Source organism: Macrotis lagotis, chromosome 8 (assembly GCF_037893015.1).
Source record: "Macrotis lagotis isolate mMagLag1 chromosome 8, bilby.v1.9.chrom.fasta, whole genome shotgun sequence".
NCBI lineage: Eukaryota > Metazoa > Chordata > Mammalia > Peramelemorphia > Peramelidae > Macrotis > Macrotis lagotis.
The window spans coordinates 9828386-9846206 of record NC_133665.1 but is presented as its reverse complement, the minus strand read 5'-3'; the positions used below and the strand labels follow the sequence as shown (position 1 = coordinate 9846206).

The 17821-nt window shown below is 39.5% G+C and overlaps 1 protein-coding gene across 3 annotated transcripts in view; it reads right to left on the bottom strand.

Annotated features, from left to right (window-relative positions):
- The window catches only part of ABAT (4-aminobutyrate aminotransferase), a 132847-nt gene that overhangs the window by 50915 nt on the left and 64111 nt on the right, over positions 1–17821 (bottom strand). For all 3 annotated transcript variants that reach the window (XM_074196346.1, XM_074196348.1, XM_074196347.1), the window contains one exon: positions 14256–14385. In XM_074196346.1, coding sequence (XP_074052447.1) covers positions 14256–14325 — 70 coding nt within the window. In that variant the 5' untranslated portion in view covers positions 14326–14385. The remainder of the gene's footprint in view (positions 1–14255; positions 14386–17821) is intronic.

Genomic DNA, 17821 nt, shown 5'->3' with positions numbered 1-17821 from the left:
AGAATGGCTCCTATCTTAAGTGCTCTCTCATAAAACTCATAAGCTAAGGACTCTAACTAAATTTTCGAGAGACAGAATCCACAGAGGGACACAGTGAGGCAGTTCTCCTACTCCCCAGGGTTGGAGGGGCGGCCCACCAGAGGGGTGGCCCACCAGAGCAAAAGAACTTCAGCCTCCTGGAGGCAGCCCCAGGGCACTGGGAACCGTGGCTCACAGCAGTGGGGAGTTTCCTGAGCTACACCCCGGGGAGCACCGGGCACAAAGTGGGGGAACAGTGGAGGACCTCTGCCAGAGCGAGTATGTGAAGCCCAGCCCTCAGGGCACACGGAGAGCAAAGTGGCCAGCACAGCGGAGTTCCAGGAACAGAAGCAGAGGAGCATGTAAGCAGGAGCCCCCAGGGTATGAGCCCATTGAACCTAGGGAGGGGAGTAAAGAGAGAGAGAGAGAGACTGCCAAGCTCTGTCCCTGGAACAGGACTCTGGGGCTCTGAACACATTCAGATCCTGATTGAAGTCTAGGCCCCACCATAGAACATCAGTCCCCCCCCCTCCCCACCTCAGCCCCATGGCAGAGGGAGGTGCATATGGTCATTCACAGACCAGGAGAGAGGACAGAGCCTCATACACTGAGACCCTTGTGGGAGTGTCCCAAAACCTAAGGAAGCACCCCCCAAAACAGGCTTAGGCTGGAAAAATGAGCAAGCAGAGAAAAAAGAGAAACACCATTGAGAAATCTTTTGAATAAGAGCCCAAGAAGGATCAAAACACTCAGTCTAAAGATGAGGAAGCACAAACTCCTGCATCTAAAGACTCCAAGAAAAACAGAAATTGGGCTCAGGCTTTGACAGAGCTCAAAAAAGACTTTGAAAATCAAATGAGGGAGTTAGAAGAAAAACTGGGAAAAGAAATGAGAGAGATGCAGGAAAAACATGAAAATGAAGTCAGCAGCTTAGTCAAGGAAATCCAAAAAAATGCTGAAGAAAATAGCATGCTAAAAACCAGCTTAAAAATGGATAAAACAGTTCAAAATTTATTTAGGAGAAGAATGCTTTAAAAAGCAAAATTGGCCAGATGGAAAAAGAAAGAAAACTCTCTGAGGAGAACAAATCCTTCAGACAAAGAATAGAATTCAGGGAGACTGATGAATTTACCAGAAATCAGGAATCAACACTTCAAAACCAAAAAAGATGAAAAATTAGAAGAAAATGTGAAATATCTCATTGAAAAAACAACTGACATGGAAAACAGATTTAATTTAAAAATTATTGGAATATTTGACATAATTTTCAAAGAATTACTACAGGAAAATTGCCCTGATATTCTAGAAACAGAGAGCAAAATAGAAATGGAGAGAATCCACTGATCCCCCTGAGAAAGAGATCACAAAAAACCAACCCCTAGGAATATTATAGCCAAATTCCAGAACTCCCAAGTCAAAGAGAAAATATTACAAGCAGCCAGAAGGACACAATTCACATATTGTGGAGCTGCAGTCAGGATCACACAGGACTTAGCAGCAACTACATTGGAAGCTCATAGGGCTTGGAATATAATATACTGGAAGGCAAAAGAGCTTAGAATGCAACTGAGAATCAACTACCCAGCAAGGCTGAATGTCCTCTTCCAGGTAAAAAGATGGACTTTCAATGAACCAGGGGAATTTCAAATGTTCCTCTTGGAATGGCCAGAGCTGAACAGAAGGTTTGATCTTCAGATACAGGACTCAGGTGAAGCATGGAGATTGGAGGAGAAGGGGAAAATATGAAGGACTTGATGGTGATGAACTGCATGTATTCCTGCATAGAAAAATGACACTGATAATACTCATATGAACCTTCTCAGTTAATAGAGGTAGAGGGAGCTTTTATAGTTGAAGCACAGGAGAAAGCTGTGAATTTGAAGATAAAATATGGTGTAAAAATGGAGTCAGTAGAAAAAAGGGAAATGTAATGGGAGAAAGAAAAAGGAAAGGGGGGAATAGGCCAAGATATTTCATATAATAAGATTTTTCTTTATTACAATGAGCTTTTGCAATGATATGGAAGGGGGGAAGGCAATGGGGAATGAGGGAATCTTTGCTCTCATCAGAGGTGGCTAGGAGAGGAAACCGCATATATATACTCAATGGGGTATAGACATCTGGAGTAAGAAGGAGAGAAGGGGGACAGGGGGAAGGGGTGGGGATATGAATGAAGGAGGAGACGATGGACCATGGGGGCAGAGTGGTCAGATATAATGCATTTTCTTTTTTACTTCTTGCAAGGGGCTGGGATTGGATGGCCTGTCCGGGACCATAGGACCAGGTGGATGCTGGGCCTAAGGGGTGGTATAGGGGCTCAGGGCCTCTTGGCCCCAGAGCTGGGGATTTGTCTGCTGCACCACTCAGCTACCCTACAGCAGAGTCAGAGTGAAAGGAGAGAGAAAACATAGTACATGGTAGTGGAGAAATATGAAAGGAGGGAGTTACAATCAGCAATGGCAATGGTGGAAAAATATAGAAGTAACTTTTGCCATGGACTTATCATAAAGAATGTGATCCACCCGCGACAGAGCTGGTGGTGTTGGAACACAGACTGAAGTACATTTTATTATTATTATTATTGGGGGGGTGCAGGGCAGATGGGGCTGGGTAGCCTACCTGGGGCCGCATAGTAGGATGATTTTGGGTATCTGAGGCCGGATTTGGACCCGGGTGCTCCAGGCTCAAGGGCCAATGCTCTGTCAGCCACCCAGCCACCCCTACTATTATTACTATTTTATTTTATTTTGACTCTTTTTTTCTTTTTTTTTTGGATTTTGCAGGGTAGTGGGGTTCGGGTGGCTTGCATGTCACATGGCTGGGTGATTGTTGGGTGTAAGGGGCTGGATGTGGGCTCGGGTGTTCATGGCTCCAGGGCTGGTGCTCCGTCCATTGCGCCACCTAGTCATACCTATAATTATTACTATTATTTTTTTAATTTTAATTTTTTTCTCTCCCCTTTACTTTATTGCCCAAGCAAGTCTATATTTATGGAGGGAGGGGGTATTTCGTTTACTCTTAAACAAGAATATTTTATTAATGTAAAAAAGCATTATTTGTACAAAATGAGAATAAATATTAAATAAAAAAGAGTTTGTTTTTAGTTTTCTTGCAGGAGTAGGAAAATGGATTAATTGGAAAAAAGCCCCTTTTCCATTGACTTACTCCTCCCCTTTGGAAGGGGTTTCTGTACTTGTCTCACTTTTATTGCACTTTTGCCCTCCCATTCCAAGCCCCATCTTATTTTCTCCTCTTTCCTTTGTTGTACTGTCACAAATGTGCAAAATTCTACATAGATGTGAACTCTTTGGTTTTCACATGCATGTTCATTTCTCTTATACTAAATCTAGTTACAACTCAATGTCTCATGGACTTATGATAAGTTTTTGGTTAACACCTGCACCCTCAAAAACTTGAGGGCCTACTTTTTTCCTAGGACTAGACTAAGCTAATTCTGGCAACATGTTAGTGACTAAAATGGGTTAATGGATTGCTGGCCTTTCCAATCATATGAATCTTAACCTTCAATGACTCCACCCACAGGAACTGGATCTCCCACATGCACTCTTTCTCTGAGAGGTTGGAACTTGGAAGGCATTCTTCTCCATATAAATACTGTTATAGATAATAGATTCCCAGGCTAGTCCACAAAAACTTATTCAACCCACAATGCTGTGGATGTAGAACTAATAAGTATCCCTGGTGGGTAAGAATTTTAGTTATCTGGTGAACCAGTGGAGACTCTGGAGGAAAAGTGATTTTTTTTTTAAGGATGGATTGCTTAAATCATACTATGTAAGAAACTGCCTTGGAACACCACTGGAACTTCTCATATCCTTACTTTTCTGAGAAATAGTAAAAAGATTATAAAAAAATTTTTTATAATAAATGATCTTGAATACTCTTTTCATCTTGACATTCTATACTGCTCATCATATTACATTTTGAAATATCATCTCACATCTTTGAGAACAGAAGTTGTTTTGTTGTCTTTACCTCCCTAGTGCTTAGTAAGCCCATAGTAAAGTGCTTAATTTAGTTTATTAAGTGACTGACTGACTCATGTGTCAAATGAAAAAAGTTCACATAAACATTCCTGTTGTTCAGAAATAGCTACTTCTGAGCTTGTTGAGATGATAAATTTACCTGTGGCCCATAACAAATTTTTGCTTTGATTTATACATGGAGTGAATGTGACAGTCTCTGCATCAGATCTGATTTCTTCAGAACCTGGATTTCATTCAGAACTGGAACCCTAATAGTAACCTTAAGTGGGGAAAATGCTCTACCAATGCAGTTGGTACCTGATCTGTAAGCAGTCATCTCACAGGTCAGATGCGGTGATACGCTTGTAATCTCTGCTACTGGGAAAAGCCGAGGTGGTTGGGTTGCTTAAATTCAGGAATTATATGAGTTGCAAAACAGAAAAAGCCTATCAGATGACCACATTAAATCCAATATTGTATTGGTTATCCTGTCACCTCCCTGAGATTGGAAGACCCCTGGGCTTGTAAACATGGGAGAATAGGCCCAAGTCAGAAACAATGAGTAGGTTAAAATTTCCATTCAGATCACTGTGGGATTGGATTGGTACCTAGGTGCTGTATAATTCTTTAATTGCTTTATAATTCTAAAATACTATAATATTAAAAATACCAAATTAGCTCTTACCCATTATCTACCATACTCAATATTCCATCACTAGGGATAGAATATGATCTGATCCTTCAAAGTGACTAGCACAAACATTCAGCAAATATTTGTTGGATAAAATACCAAATGATTGCAACCCATGAAACTTCAGGGAGGGTCTGCATCAAACATGGCTAATTCTCCTATTTTGATTAAGTTGATATCAGAACAACGAGTGTATTCTTCATTGTTTTCAATATCCATAGACTTCTCTTCTGGTGGGGGGGATCCCATAATTGATAACTTTCCTCCTGAGGAGGAAGTGCCTGGTCTTTTAAATGCCTGGAATAAGTAGCATTAAGAGGGCTATCACTATTCTAATTACCACATTTTAGCATGTAAACAAATGAACCCTTCAGCAGGGATTCTTTTGATGCCAAAGAAAGGAGTGACAATAATTGGGGAAAAGTATAATGAGATGCACAGGTGCTTTATGTAAGCCAGAGCCAAAATTGGAAACATATTGTTCTGATTTAAATGTATTTCGTCAACCCAACTCACAGACCGAATCAGAGGCTATAATGAGAAAAAAAAAAGGTTATTTCCTTTAGAAGGCCTCTTTTATGATATCCAAATGAAACAGCTATTGTTTGGGGTTTCTTGCTTATGAAAGTGGTTTATAAATGTAATTGAGCCTGAATATCAATCCTATTCAACAGAGTACTTTCTAAGGGTGCTCTATGGACAAGGTTCTAAAGAGGATCTTGGGATCACATATTTAAGGTTAGAGGAACTTCTTCTTTTTTTTTTTTTTTAGATTTTTTTCGAGGCAATGGGGTTAACTGGCTTGCCCAAGGCCACAGGGCTAGGTAATTATTAAGTGTCTGAGGTTGGATTTGAACTCAGGTACTCCTGACTCCAAGGCTGGTGCTCTATTCACTGCACCACCTAGCTGCTCCTATTAGAGGAACTTCTTAAAGTTATCTCTAAAGATAAGCCAACTCAATACCCTTTATTTACAGGAAACTGAGGTATAGTGAGGTGATTAACAATAAATGGTAAAAATGAATGATTAAAACATGGTTCCCTCCCCTCAAGAAACTTACTCTAATATTATAGATTCTGTTTTATAATTAATACTTAAAAATGAAAAAAGTCCTAGTCCAAACCTTTCATTTTACAGTCATAGAGCAAGAATCTGGGGAGATCAGTGAAAAGGGACTTGTTCAAGGTCACACACTGTTAGTGTCAGAGCTAGAACAAAAATCCTTGTCTGAGGCATGTACTAACATGTCTACCATTTATCATTAACTGTGTCAAGACTTTACAAATATCTCATTTGATCAAAGAACGAAGGGCTAGAATATGAGGTTCTAGATATGGGTTTGGATAAAAGGAAAGCTGGATAGAAGAGAGCCCCTCCTTTCTCTAGGCTCATGTATTTTCCAATGTATGGCTTTCAATTCTTCCAGCTTTACATTCAGTCCAGTGACAAAAGCTATTTATTGCTTTGTCTTCATAGCATCAACACCCCCCTCCCCCCATGTTTTGTCTTAGTAGTTACAGCTGGGTTCCAACCATTTTTTTTCTACTTAGCTCCACTGTAGCCACAGAAAGGTTCCAAAACAATAATAATAACTGGCATTTATAAAATTTTTACAAAGTTCTTTACACATATTATTTCTTTAGAGCCTCCTAAGAAGCCCGTAAGGTAGAAACTTTTGGGGAGGGGTTCTTGTACCATAGTTTTACACCTCCTAGTGTTAAAAAATTTCCTCTTTTTAGTCTAGATGACTCCCTGGGGCAATTAAAAGTTAGTCTCATTGCTGGATTTGTGTGAATGGCAGGACTTCAACCCAGATCTCCCTGACTCCAAGATTGGTCCTGTATCAAACTATATCTCTTGCCATTTACATTATCCCTATATTTTAGATGAGGGAACTGTTTCAGAGAGGTTAATTGACTTGTACATGTTCCCACAGCTGTTTGGTGTCAGAGAAGTGATTTGAATTCAGGTCTTCCAGGATAGGTAGGGGATACAGTGCTTAGAGAGTTGCATATGGCATCCTAAATTCAAATCTGGTCTCAGAAACATTAATTAGCTATGGTATAGCATTGGACAAGTCAATTAACCTCTTTAGGCCTTGGTGATATATAGTGAGGATGGCCTAGATGGCTTCTGGGGTTGCTTCATATCCGTGATCCTATAAACTCTTCCTTAAGATGAGGAGGGAATATTTAGTGGAGAGGGGACTATTCAGATGCAGGCAGTCCCTGGCCTCAGCTGAGCTCATGGAACTATTCAATCTGGACACTTCTAACCCATTGTGGGAAAGGAGGCCAGCATTGCCTTCCCAGCTGAAACACACTCCCCCTCCCCACCCAATCTTTTTGTGACTGGGTGACCCTTCACCCCAGCCCAGTTTCAGTCTTTGGGTGATGGGCAGCTGCGCCAATTCTCATCCACTGGCTATGGGAAGAGGAACTAATCAGGCATGGCAATTATGCCTCTGAGCCCCATGGGGCTGGATGCACACAGCTGGACAAGGCTAGAGTTCAAATACAAACTGACACTTGCTCTGCTCCCACTCCTCCTGTCTTTTGTATCCCTAGTGTAAGCATTCTGCCACAGCAGGGCACTCACATGGGTAGCAGAAAGTCAGGATCAAGCCTGAGTTCACTGAACAAATTTGATGAACCATAAACCTAAGATCATAGAACCATAGATTCATATCTATAAGGGCTTTTTTTCAGGGTTTTATGGAAGGCAAACGGGGTTAAGTGGCTTGCCCAAGGCCACACAGCTAGGTAATTATTAAGTGTCTGAGACCGGATTTGAACCCAGGTACTCCTGACTCCAAGGCCGGTGCTTTATCCACTATGTCACCTAGCCGCCCCTATAAGGAGTTTTAAAGAGCCATAGATCTAAAGCTGGAAGGAACCCCAGAGGTCAATTAGTCCAACTCCTCCATTTTACTGTTGAGGAAACTGAGGGTCTGAAAAGTGGAAGTGAATTGAGGAAGGTTGTAGAGGTGGTGTCAGAAGCAGGATTTGAACTCAGGTACTCTGACTCCAAGTTCTACCCTCTTTCCTCTACACCACACCTCCTCAAAGCATAGGGACATGCACATCAGCAGGTGATCAATATCAGAATTGTCCTGATTTGATTTGATTTGCTTCCCTTCCCTTCCCCATTTCTTTTGCAACATGAGGGTTCCCGGCATATTGTAGGCTGGGTGGATTAAATAAGTGGAGACTCAGTATCCATAGATTTTTTTTGAAGACCTACAGGGTCCTTTTTTGCAGGTGGTTGGAAAGAAGTAACAGATTCTCTCTCTCTCTCTCTCTCTCTCTCTCTCTCTCTCTCTCTCTCTCTCTCTTTCTCTCTCCCCCCCCCTCCCTCTCTCTCTCTCTCTCTCTCTCTGCTTCAAACTGGGTCTTTTTGTCTCTTGGGTTTTATAATCTCAAAGTCATCTTTGACTCTTTACTCTCCTTCCTACAGCTTCCTTTAGCCAAATAATTGCCAAGTCACAATCAATTCTACCTCCACAATACTTTTTGTATCTGTTCCCTTATCTCCACCTCACACTACTTCATCACATCTTAATTTGAACTATTTCATAGTCTCATACTTGGTCTCTCTGACTCAATCGCTCTCCATTCCCCATTTAAATTCTCTACACAGCTACCAAAATAATCTTCCTGAAGTCTTACTAGGTAACTTCTCAAGAATCTTCAGTGGCTCCCCTATTGCCTCTGAGTTTGGCCTTAAAAATCCAACTACATCAGAATCAAGTCTATCTCTCTAGATTTACTCACATTACTCTCCTTCAGATTGAAAGGGGTTAGGACTGACCTCTCATTTCCACTTCCTGGAGTCTATGTTCCATAGTCAAAAAGGGAGTCATTATTTCTTCTCCTCCACCCCCCCTACCCCCGAGGTAATTGAGTTTAAGTGCCCAGGTTCATACAGTAAATGTCAAGTGACTGAGGCTGAATTTGAATTTAGGTCTTCTTGACTCCTCGGCTGGTGTTCTACCCACTATGCCACCCAGATGCCCCATTCTTTTTTTTTTTTTTGTGTAAAATCATTAAAAAATAGTGTAGCAATAGGGTTGGACCTATAATCAGGAAATGCTGGGTTCAAAACCTGCCTCCAACACTTAGTGAATATGACCATAGTAAGCCCCTCAACCTCTGTCAACTGTAGTTTCTTTATCTCAGGATAGGGAGAGGATAACAATCCTTGTAGAACCTGCTACACAGGATTATTTAGAAAGAAGCTGAGGAGATGCTTTATAGGAGGCAGTGATTGCTGTATGGGGAACAAGAGGATCTGAGTTCAAATCCATCTTCTGGAACTCCTTGATAGGTTTTTTTTTTTTTTAAATGGAGAACTCACACAAGGCAAACATCACATGGAGGTCAAAAGGACACTCTCAAGGACACTCTCAAGGTCTTTGAAGAACTTTATCAATTTTGAGGCACGGGAGACACTGGCACAGAACCACCCAGCATGGTATGCTTGTATCAAAGAAGATGCTGTGCTCTATGAGCCAAGAAGGATTGTAGATGCTTAAAAGAAATGCAAGGCACAAATTTAGAGATATCTCTAGTCCAAATGTTCACATGTGTGCCTGACTTGGTAGACCACAGTCAGAAACAATGTACTTTGATTCCAACATAGTGATGTCTTCTTTAAGAATGAAAGATAGTATAAAGCACTGGCCTTGGAGTCAAAAGTACCTGGGTTCAAATTCAGTCTCAGACACTTAATAATTACCTAGCTGTGTGGCCTTGGGCAAACCACTTAACACCATTTGCCTTGCAAAAAAAAAAAAACAACCTAAAAAAAAAAAAAAGAATGAAGGATAGCAACCAAACAAGGCTACTAACTAACTCTGTGACTTCTGACTAGGACAGCTCATCTAACCAAGTCTTTGGTTTACACTTCCAGCAATTGATAAGTCATTATTTGCAATGCAAAATGAAGCCTCAAGGCTGTGATGAATCATTTGTTGTGTTGTTCAGAGTTATTATGTCTTTCACAGTTGCTATAATTATTTTAATAATATGAGTCTCTTCCCCTTTTCCTTTGATTTCTTTGGGGTATAGACTTAGTAGTAGCATTGCTGAATCAAAAAGTATGCATTGTTTTTATAACTTTTCAGGCAAAATTCTAAATATTTCTCCAGAAGGGTTGGACTAATTCACAGTTCCATTAACAGTGCATTAATGTTTGAATTATATTTTAGACAGGCTGAGTTTGAAATACTTAGGTGCAACCAGTTGGCAATAAACAGGTATATGGTGATACAGAATTGGAACTTAGGAGAGAGAGAGATGGAAGAAGTTGATAGAATCATAGGGAAATGAAGAAATTATCTCCAAGAGAGAAGATTCAGACAATGATAGAACCTTGGAGATGCCCATGATTAGGATTTAGGAGGTGGATGAAAAAGAGACTGAGGACAAGTAGAAGAGAACAATGTCCTCAAAACCCAGGGAAGAGAGAGAATCCTGGAGCAAGGGGTGGTCAACAGTGCCAAAAGTTGTAGAGAAGTTCGGAAGAATGAGCCCTAATTATCAATGATGAGGATATGCCTTAGGAATTGAGAGATCATTTGTAACTTTGAGGAGAGCATGTTTTGTTGAGTTGGTGAGTCCAAAAACCAGATTACAAAAGGCTTCTGAGAAGTGAGCAGGAGGGGGAATGGAAGTTCCTCAAGTTAAGAGTTTATTTAGGAATAATAAGAAGAGATAGAGAACAGCTTGAAGGTATCCTAGGGTTAAAGCAAAAGATGTGAGTCAGGGACTGTGGTCATTAGGTTAACATACCTCTGATGGTAGGATCAGAAGCAGAGCAAGTCAAAGCCTAACAGCACAGGTGCAGGGTCAAAAGGAGATGTGAACTAAGAGTTCCAGGTTACCATGTCTCCTAGGTGTCTCACTAGACTGATAAATTACAGTTGTCCTATATTCCCCAAATAACCAGAGGCTACCATAGCCCTGAGATCATACTGTCCTTTGGAGTTTAGCCAAATGAAAAATAAGGCTGGGACTGGAGTAACCTGACCACACTGAAGATAGCAGTACTCTCTGACCAGAACATGCCATTGTTGGGGATGATGGTTGGTAAACAACATCCCAAAGTAGGGAAAATAGGAGAATAACCATTTTTGGTGTTGAATGTATTATGTTATACTAAAGTTAAAATTTACCTTATGTTTACTTTGGTTATATTTTGTCTTTTTTTTTTTTTTTTAGGTTTTTGCAAGGCAATGGGGTTAAGTGACTTGCCCAAGGCCACACAGTATATTTTGTATATGTACTTGTAGGTGGGATCCCCCTGCCAGAATGTAAGCTCCTTGAGCAGGGCAGGGACTGTTCCATTTTAGTTTTTATATCCCCAGGACTAAGTATAGCATCTGGCAGATTGCTGTTGGTCAGTCGTATCTGACTCTTTGTGACTCTTTAGCATAGACCACAGTGTGCCAATACTCTCCATGATGTTTTGGCAAAGATACTAGAGTGGTTTGCACTTTCTTTCTCTATTGAGTTAAGTTAAACAGAGGTTAAATGATTTGCCCAGGATCACACTGCTGGTAAGTATCTGAGGCTGGATTTGAACTCAGGTACTCTTGACTCCAGTCTCAGCATCTATCTACTCAACCACCTTGTTGCTTCCATCTGACACACATTAGAACTTTAATAGGGGTGGATAGGTGGTGTAGTGGATAAAGCACTGGCCTTGGAGTCAGGAGTATCTGGGTTCAAATTCGGTCTCAGGCACTTAATAATTACCTAGCGGTGTGGTCTTGGGCAAGCCACTTAACCCCATTTGCCTTGCAAAAACCTAAAAAAAAAGAACTTTAATAATAAATGAAGATCTAAGATCTTAAGTTGGAAGATCCCCAAAGAATATGAAGGCAGTGAACAGAAGAAACTTGGAAACCTGAATCCCTGAATCAAGGGGGCTTCCCTTTCCCTGAGCAAACCAATGCTTTATAGTGGAGATAATCAACAAAACAAAAGCCTGAATAAATAATATGTAATGCTTACATTCTATAATAAAATGAACTGAAAAAGCACTCTTCATTTAGATCTGTTGACTTCTCTGAGATACTGAGGCTACAAATTAAGAATCTCTTTCACAGTTATCTCTGACCTGCTTATACCTGGGCAGGAAAAGTCCTGTGCAGAGAGGAATGTACTTGAATTACTATGATTTTGATCACCTCCTTGAATTAGTCAATTTGATATGAGATTAAAAATATGCATACATATATTTTTTACTCCTTTTAGTCTATATTTTCCCCTCCTGAAATGAATTACTCTTTGGAACATTTTTCAGAATATAGGCCTAATCAGAAAATAGGAATTTTCCATTAGAATGTAAGCCCCCTTGAAGTTAAGAGACTGTCTCTCTTTTCTGTTTGTATCTCCATTGCCCAATATGAGGAAAACATTAATAAATTCTTGTTTAAAGTTTGGCTCTAAAGAAGAGATAAGAGGAGATATCTCTTCCCAACTCCTTGGAAGATGGGGTATGTGTGTGGGTAGAAGGGGAAGATAGAACAGTGCATATACTTTGGTGTTTTTTTCAGTACTAATTACTTTTGCTGAACTTTTCCCTCTCTCTTAAAAAAATTTATATGGAACGACTTTCTGATGGAGAAAAAGGGAAATGGGGGAAACTGAGGCAAGGGTAAAACAAAAAACATCAATAAAAGTCTATAAAAATATTTCGATTAACTTAGTACTTACTGAGGAGGAGTAAGGTGGATTTCTTTATCTTGTCAAAATTATATAACTTCATTGTACTCTGCCTCCCTTTCAAGTGTCCTAGATTCTTTCCTTTCTAGTCTTCTAATATCTCATACTAATATCTCTACTTCAAAGCTGTGCCAAAAGTTGCAGAGAAGTTCAGAAGAATGAGCACTAATTATCAATGATGAGGATTAGGAATTGAGAGATCATTTGTAACTGAAGAGAGCATGAGTTGGTGAGTCCAGAAACCAGATTAAAAAAGGCTTCTGAGAAGTGAGCAGGAGGGGAAATGGAAGTTCCTCAAGTTAAGAGTTTATTTAGGAATAATAAGAAGAGATAGAGAACAGCTTGAAAGTATCCTGGGGTTAAAGCAAAAGATGTGAGGCCCCTTGCTGCTCTTCCACAAACCGTTCCATTTTCAGACCTTGGTCTTTTTCACTAACTGTCCTCCCTGCCTGGAACTCTCTTCTACCTCATATCTACCTCCTGGCTTCCTTCAAGCCTCAGCTGAAGTCGTTTCTTGGGCAAGAAGCTTTTCAAAGTCTTCCTTAATCTTGGTGTTTTCTCTCTGAGCTCATACCCCCAATTTATCCTATCTACCTATATACATAAATATACAGATATAGACACAGATGGTACATGATTATTTTCATGTTACCTCTCCATTAGACTGTTAAATCCTTGAAAAATTTTGCCTTTCTTTTGTTCCACTTAGCACATAGGAGGTTCTTAATAAATTCTAGTTGCAATTGACTGACTAGTAAACATGTGATCTCTCTCCCCATGCTTCTGTAGGGAATGCAAAGATTATGGGGTATCTATGCCATCAGCAATGATCTATGGCTGGACTTTAGAAAAACCTGGAAGATCTTGCATGAACTGATTGCTGAGTGAAGTGAGCAGAAGAAGGAGAACATTGAAAACAGTAACAACATCATTGTACGATGATCAACTATGATGGCCTTATTTCCTCTCAGCAGTTCTGTGATCAAGGACAATCCCAAGATACCTATTAAGAAAAATGCCATCCACATCTAGAAAAAACCAACAACTATGGAGTCGGAATGTAGAGTAAAACATACTATGTTCATGTTTTAAAATTTTTTATGTTTTTTTCTTTCTCATGGTTTTTCTTTTCTCTTTCATTCTTCTTTCACAACATGTCTAATATGGAAATATATGTTAAACACAACTGACCATCAACATTTTTCAGACAAATTTATTATTCAAGAAGGGATCTGTACAGATTTATTCCTCATTAAATTAAGTGACTGAGGGGCAGCTAGGTACCACAGTGGATTGAACACTGGCCTGGAGTCAGGAGGATCTGAGTTCAAATTCAGCCTCAGACACTTACTTAAACTGTGTGACCTTGGGTAAACATTTAACCCCATTGCCTTACAAAAATAAAACAAAAAAATTAAAAAAAATGTACTGATACCCATCATACCAAGAAGCTATACCATAAGGGCTTCTGAATTAAGAGCTGGTGGTTAACAGATATCCTTTCCATTTATAGTCCACCCCCTTTCAAAACACAAATTGATTTTTCAGTTGTCTCTCGAATTAGAATGTATAAGGACTTTGAAACATTTTTTCTTTGTATATCCAGTGCTCAACAATTCAATAAATGCTTTTCAATTGATTGATTGCAAGTGGTTCTTTTGTGCCTAAATGAATTCAGTTCAGTCCAGCTCAACTTTACAAGTATTGATTAGACATCTATTACGTGTCATGCTAGGTTCCAGAACACACTGTTTTCTGGAGATACACATGTCAAGGAAGTTCCAGACTTAGAGGATCAATGCTTTTGCTGAGATACCCCAAGTACTTACCAGATACAAACAGTCGGCAATTTTGCTGGACTGCACAGGTCAGCTGTCGACTGAGCAGCATGGAAGCCATCCTCTTCTTCAATCAGAGGATGCAAAGGAACTACAGTGAATTCCTTTGCTGGCAGTGATCCTAGAAAGAAACCAGAAAACCTCACTTAGGTCACCATGGCTTGAGAAAGGTCCTGCGGGCTAGGTCAGAGAAATGAAAGCTCCCCTGAGGTTTAATCCCTTGCAATAATTGTCTTTCTTCTTTTCAAACCTCCTTTACAGGGGTGTTTCCTCATTGGAGACTGATACAGATGAAGAGATAGGGAACAAGGAAATTGTTCACAGTCATGGTCACTCAGTAAAGTCACATAGGAAATCTCTTAGCAGAGTCAAAAGAAGAAACCTGTTCCCTAGCCACAGCGTTTGGCAAATAGGAAGCTCTTAGTGAAGCCTTGTCGACTAAGCCCAATGATCTTTGTTTCTTAACAATAGTACCCTTAATTGTATCTTCCTCCCTATCTACCTCCTTTGTAGAAAATGCATTTTTGATTTTAAAATTGAACCTATGATTTTTATTGCTATAAGTAGCCTCCCAATAAGGAAATTTATATGAATTCAGACTGTACCTCTTCCCTACTCTGCAGATTAATGTCCTAAAGAGTCCACTAAGAGATCAAGGCACTTAGCCAGTCAATAAATGTCAAGAGGTTTAAAGATGAACCACAAGGCTTCAAATCTTACTAGATGTTTGACCTTGGAAATTTTTTTAAAACTATGACTCAATTTTCTGAACTTTAAAATGGGGGGAAGGGTTTAACTTGATGGCCTCTACAATCCCTTCCAGTTTAAGAATTGATGATCCTATGACCCTTTTCAAGTCACAATTGTTTCCTACATTAATCAAGAGTTCTTAAGTCTTTAATTGTTTTTCTATTCATTGGGTAAATTATTTTTTCCATTGTTCTTTGTATCATACTGTGCTATTTATAGGCAGGACAAAGTTCAACCACTATTTTGTGGGAAATTTTAAAAAGTGATCTAAAAAACTTCACCCCATAATAATTATTAGATCATGAAAATCTGGAGACTCCTTGTTCCTTCCTTTATCACAGAGAAAAGTCTTGAAGTATTCTTTCTGTACTTGATTAGAAGGATTTAGGTGAAAAGGAAAAGGTGGGGTAAAGAGGAGTTAGGTCCTCAAACAAATGAATGGGAGCACTCAGGTCATTCATCTTCACCCAATGTAATTTTCTCTTTTCCCACTCCTAAAATCTCACTGACCACATGGTTTAGGGAAAAGTTCACTAGGACATCATAGTGAGTGACTAGCCTGCTCAGTCCATGATGGTCAGCCTTGTTGAACACTGTGGTTGAAGAAGAGATGTCATGATCTACACCAAAGTGCTTTAAAATAAGAAACCTGCATTGAAGACCTCATAGGATCTTTGATTCTGGAGTTAGAGAGTCTGGGTTCAAATACTGCCTCTGATTCTCATGAATTTGTGATCCTGGTGAGCAAGGTACTTCATCTTCCTTGGCTTCCATGTGTAAAATGAAGGGTTTGAACAAAATGATCTTTGATATCTTTTCCAGCTCTACATTGATCCCATGGGTCACCTAATCTAGCACCTCATTTTACAGTTGGGGAAATTAAAACTCAGAGAGGGGGACTAAGTTGTTCATTTCTTAGTCAGCATTTGCTAGCTCTGGAAACTAGAGCTCCATGCTAAATAAACCCAAGATAATATGTTTGATTCTGCCTTGTACTAGTTCTCACTCTCATACACATATATGATGATGATGATGATGTTTGTCCTTTGCTCTTGAAGACCATGACATCAGGGAGGTGATGTCATGACAAGCAAGTGAATTGGATTGAATATGGAGGGGGTGTACTAAGTAACCAGTCTCACTTTCTTCTCCAGAGCTATCTCTGGACAGTGGCCAGGTATGAATCAGGGTAATTGAAATTGGTCCTGGACGTGAGGCAATCAGGGTTAAGCGATATGTCCAATATCACACATCTAGCAAGAAGTAGCAAGAATCTGAGGCTGGATTTGAACCCTCCTGATTCTAGGACTATTGCTCTATCCACTGTACCACCTAGCTTCTCCTCTGTCATATAATATTCCTTGGAAAATACAACTACAGAGTTACTAAATTGCTACTACATGTAGTAATAATGATAGTTGGCATTACTATACTATGTTAAGGTTTTTGAAATACTTTACCCACTTTACCTTACTTGATCCTCATATAATCCTGTGAAGTAGAATTGTTATTATTCCCCATCTTAAGGAAGATAAAGAAAAGGTTTCCATAGAGGTTGAGTTGCTTATCTATGCTAAAACAGCTAGTTAAGGTAGGAGGTGAGATTCTAAACCTGGCTTCTCTTAATTTCCAGTCTAGAACATTAACATCAGTAAAGATATTATTTTAATAGCAAACACTTATTTAACACTTTAAGGTTTACAAAGTAGTTAACCAATATTATCTCATTTGATCCTTGCAGCAATTTTGAGAGGTAGGTGTTATTGTCATTTTATAGATGAAGAAACTTAGACTGAGGTTAAGTGACTTGCTCAGAGTCACACAGTTAATAAGCATTTGAACTGGAATTGAACTCAGGTCTTTCTCATTTCAGACTATTTACTGAGTCATATAGCTATATTGCTACATTCTCTGATTATTATAGTAAAATAACTCATGAAACAGAGAGATGTATTTTATGAAGGACATTCTACACTGGAAGAGGGTTTCCCTATAGATGGTGAAGTCATCCAAATATTATTTGCAGATGATACCGTGCTGATTACATCATGCTTCTGAACCAGAAAGAGCTCAACAATGAACTCTATGGTTAATTGAAAAATCTTAGTTTAGTAATTCCATAGAGAGAAAAAAAAAACTAACTGGATGAAAAAGACCAAATATTTAGAATTTGAGAGGCAGTTAAAAAACAGCCTCTCAGTATGTAAATCTTCAAAAGGGGAGGGCAGGGAATGAGCATTTGTTAAGTACCTACTGCATCCCAAACACTTTGTTAAACATTTTACAAATAGTATGTCATTTGATACTCATAGTAATCCTATAAGGTAAGTACTATTTAATATTGCCATTTTACAGTTGAGAAAACTGAAGCAGGCAAAGGTTAAGTGACTTCCCAAGTTCAAATTTGAACTCATCTTCCTGAATCTAAACCAATGCTCTAACAATTGTGTGTTCTGGCTGACCCAAATGGAGTGTAGATGGTCCATGGACCTCGCAGTTAGAGGGAGAAAGAGAAAAGATTAGATTCCATTTGTGAAATTGTGCAGTATATGTAACCATTCCAAGCTACTTCTCAACATAAAACCCTGTACTTTAAACAAAAATATTTCCCTTGAATTGTGATTGTTGGAGCTTATGGAGAGACAAGTGCCACTGGTGGAGCTGTACAACCATCCTAGAAAACACTTTGGAAATTATGCAAATAAAGGTGCCTAAAATATCCATATTCTTTGACCTGAAGATTCTGCTACATGTGTGTACCCCAAGGAAGTCCCAGATAAAAAAATAAGGCTCCACATACAAATAAT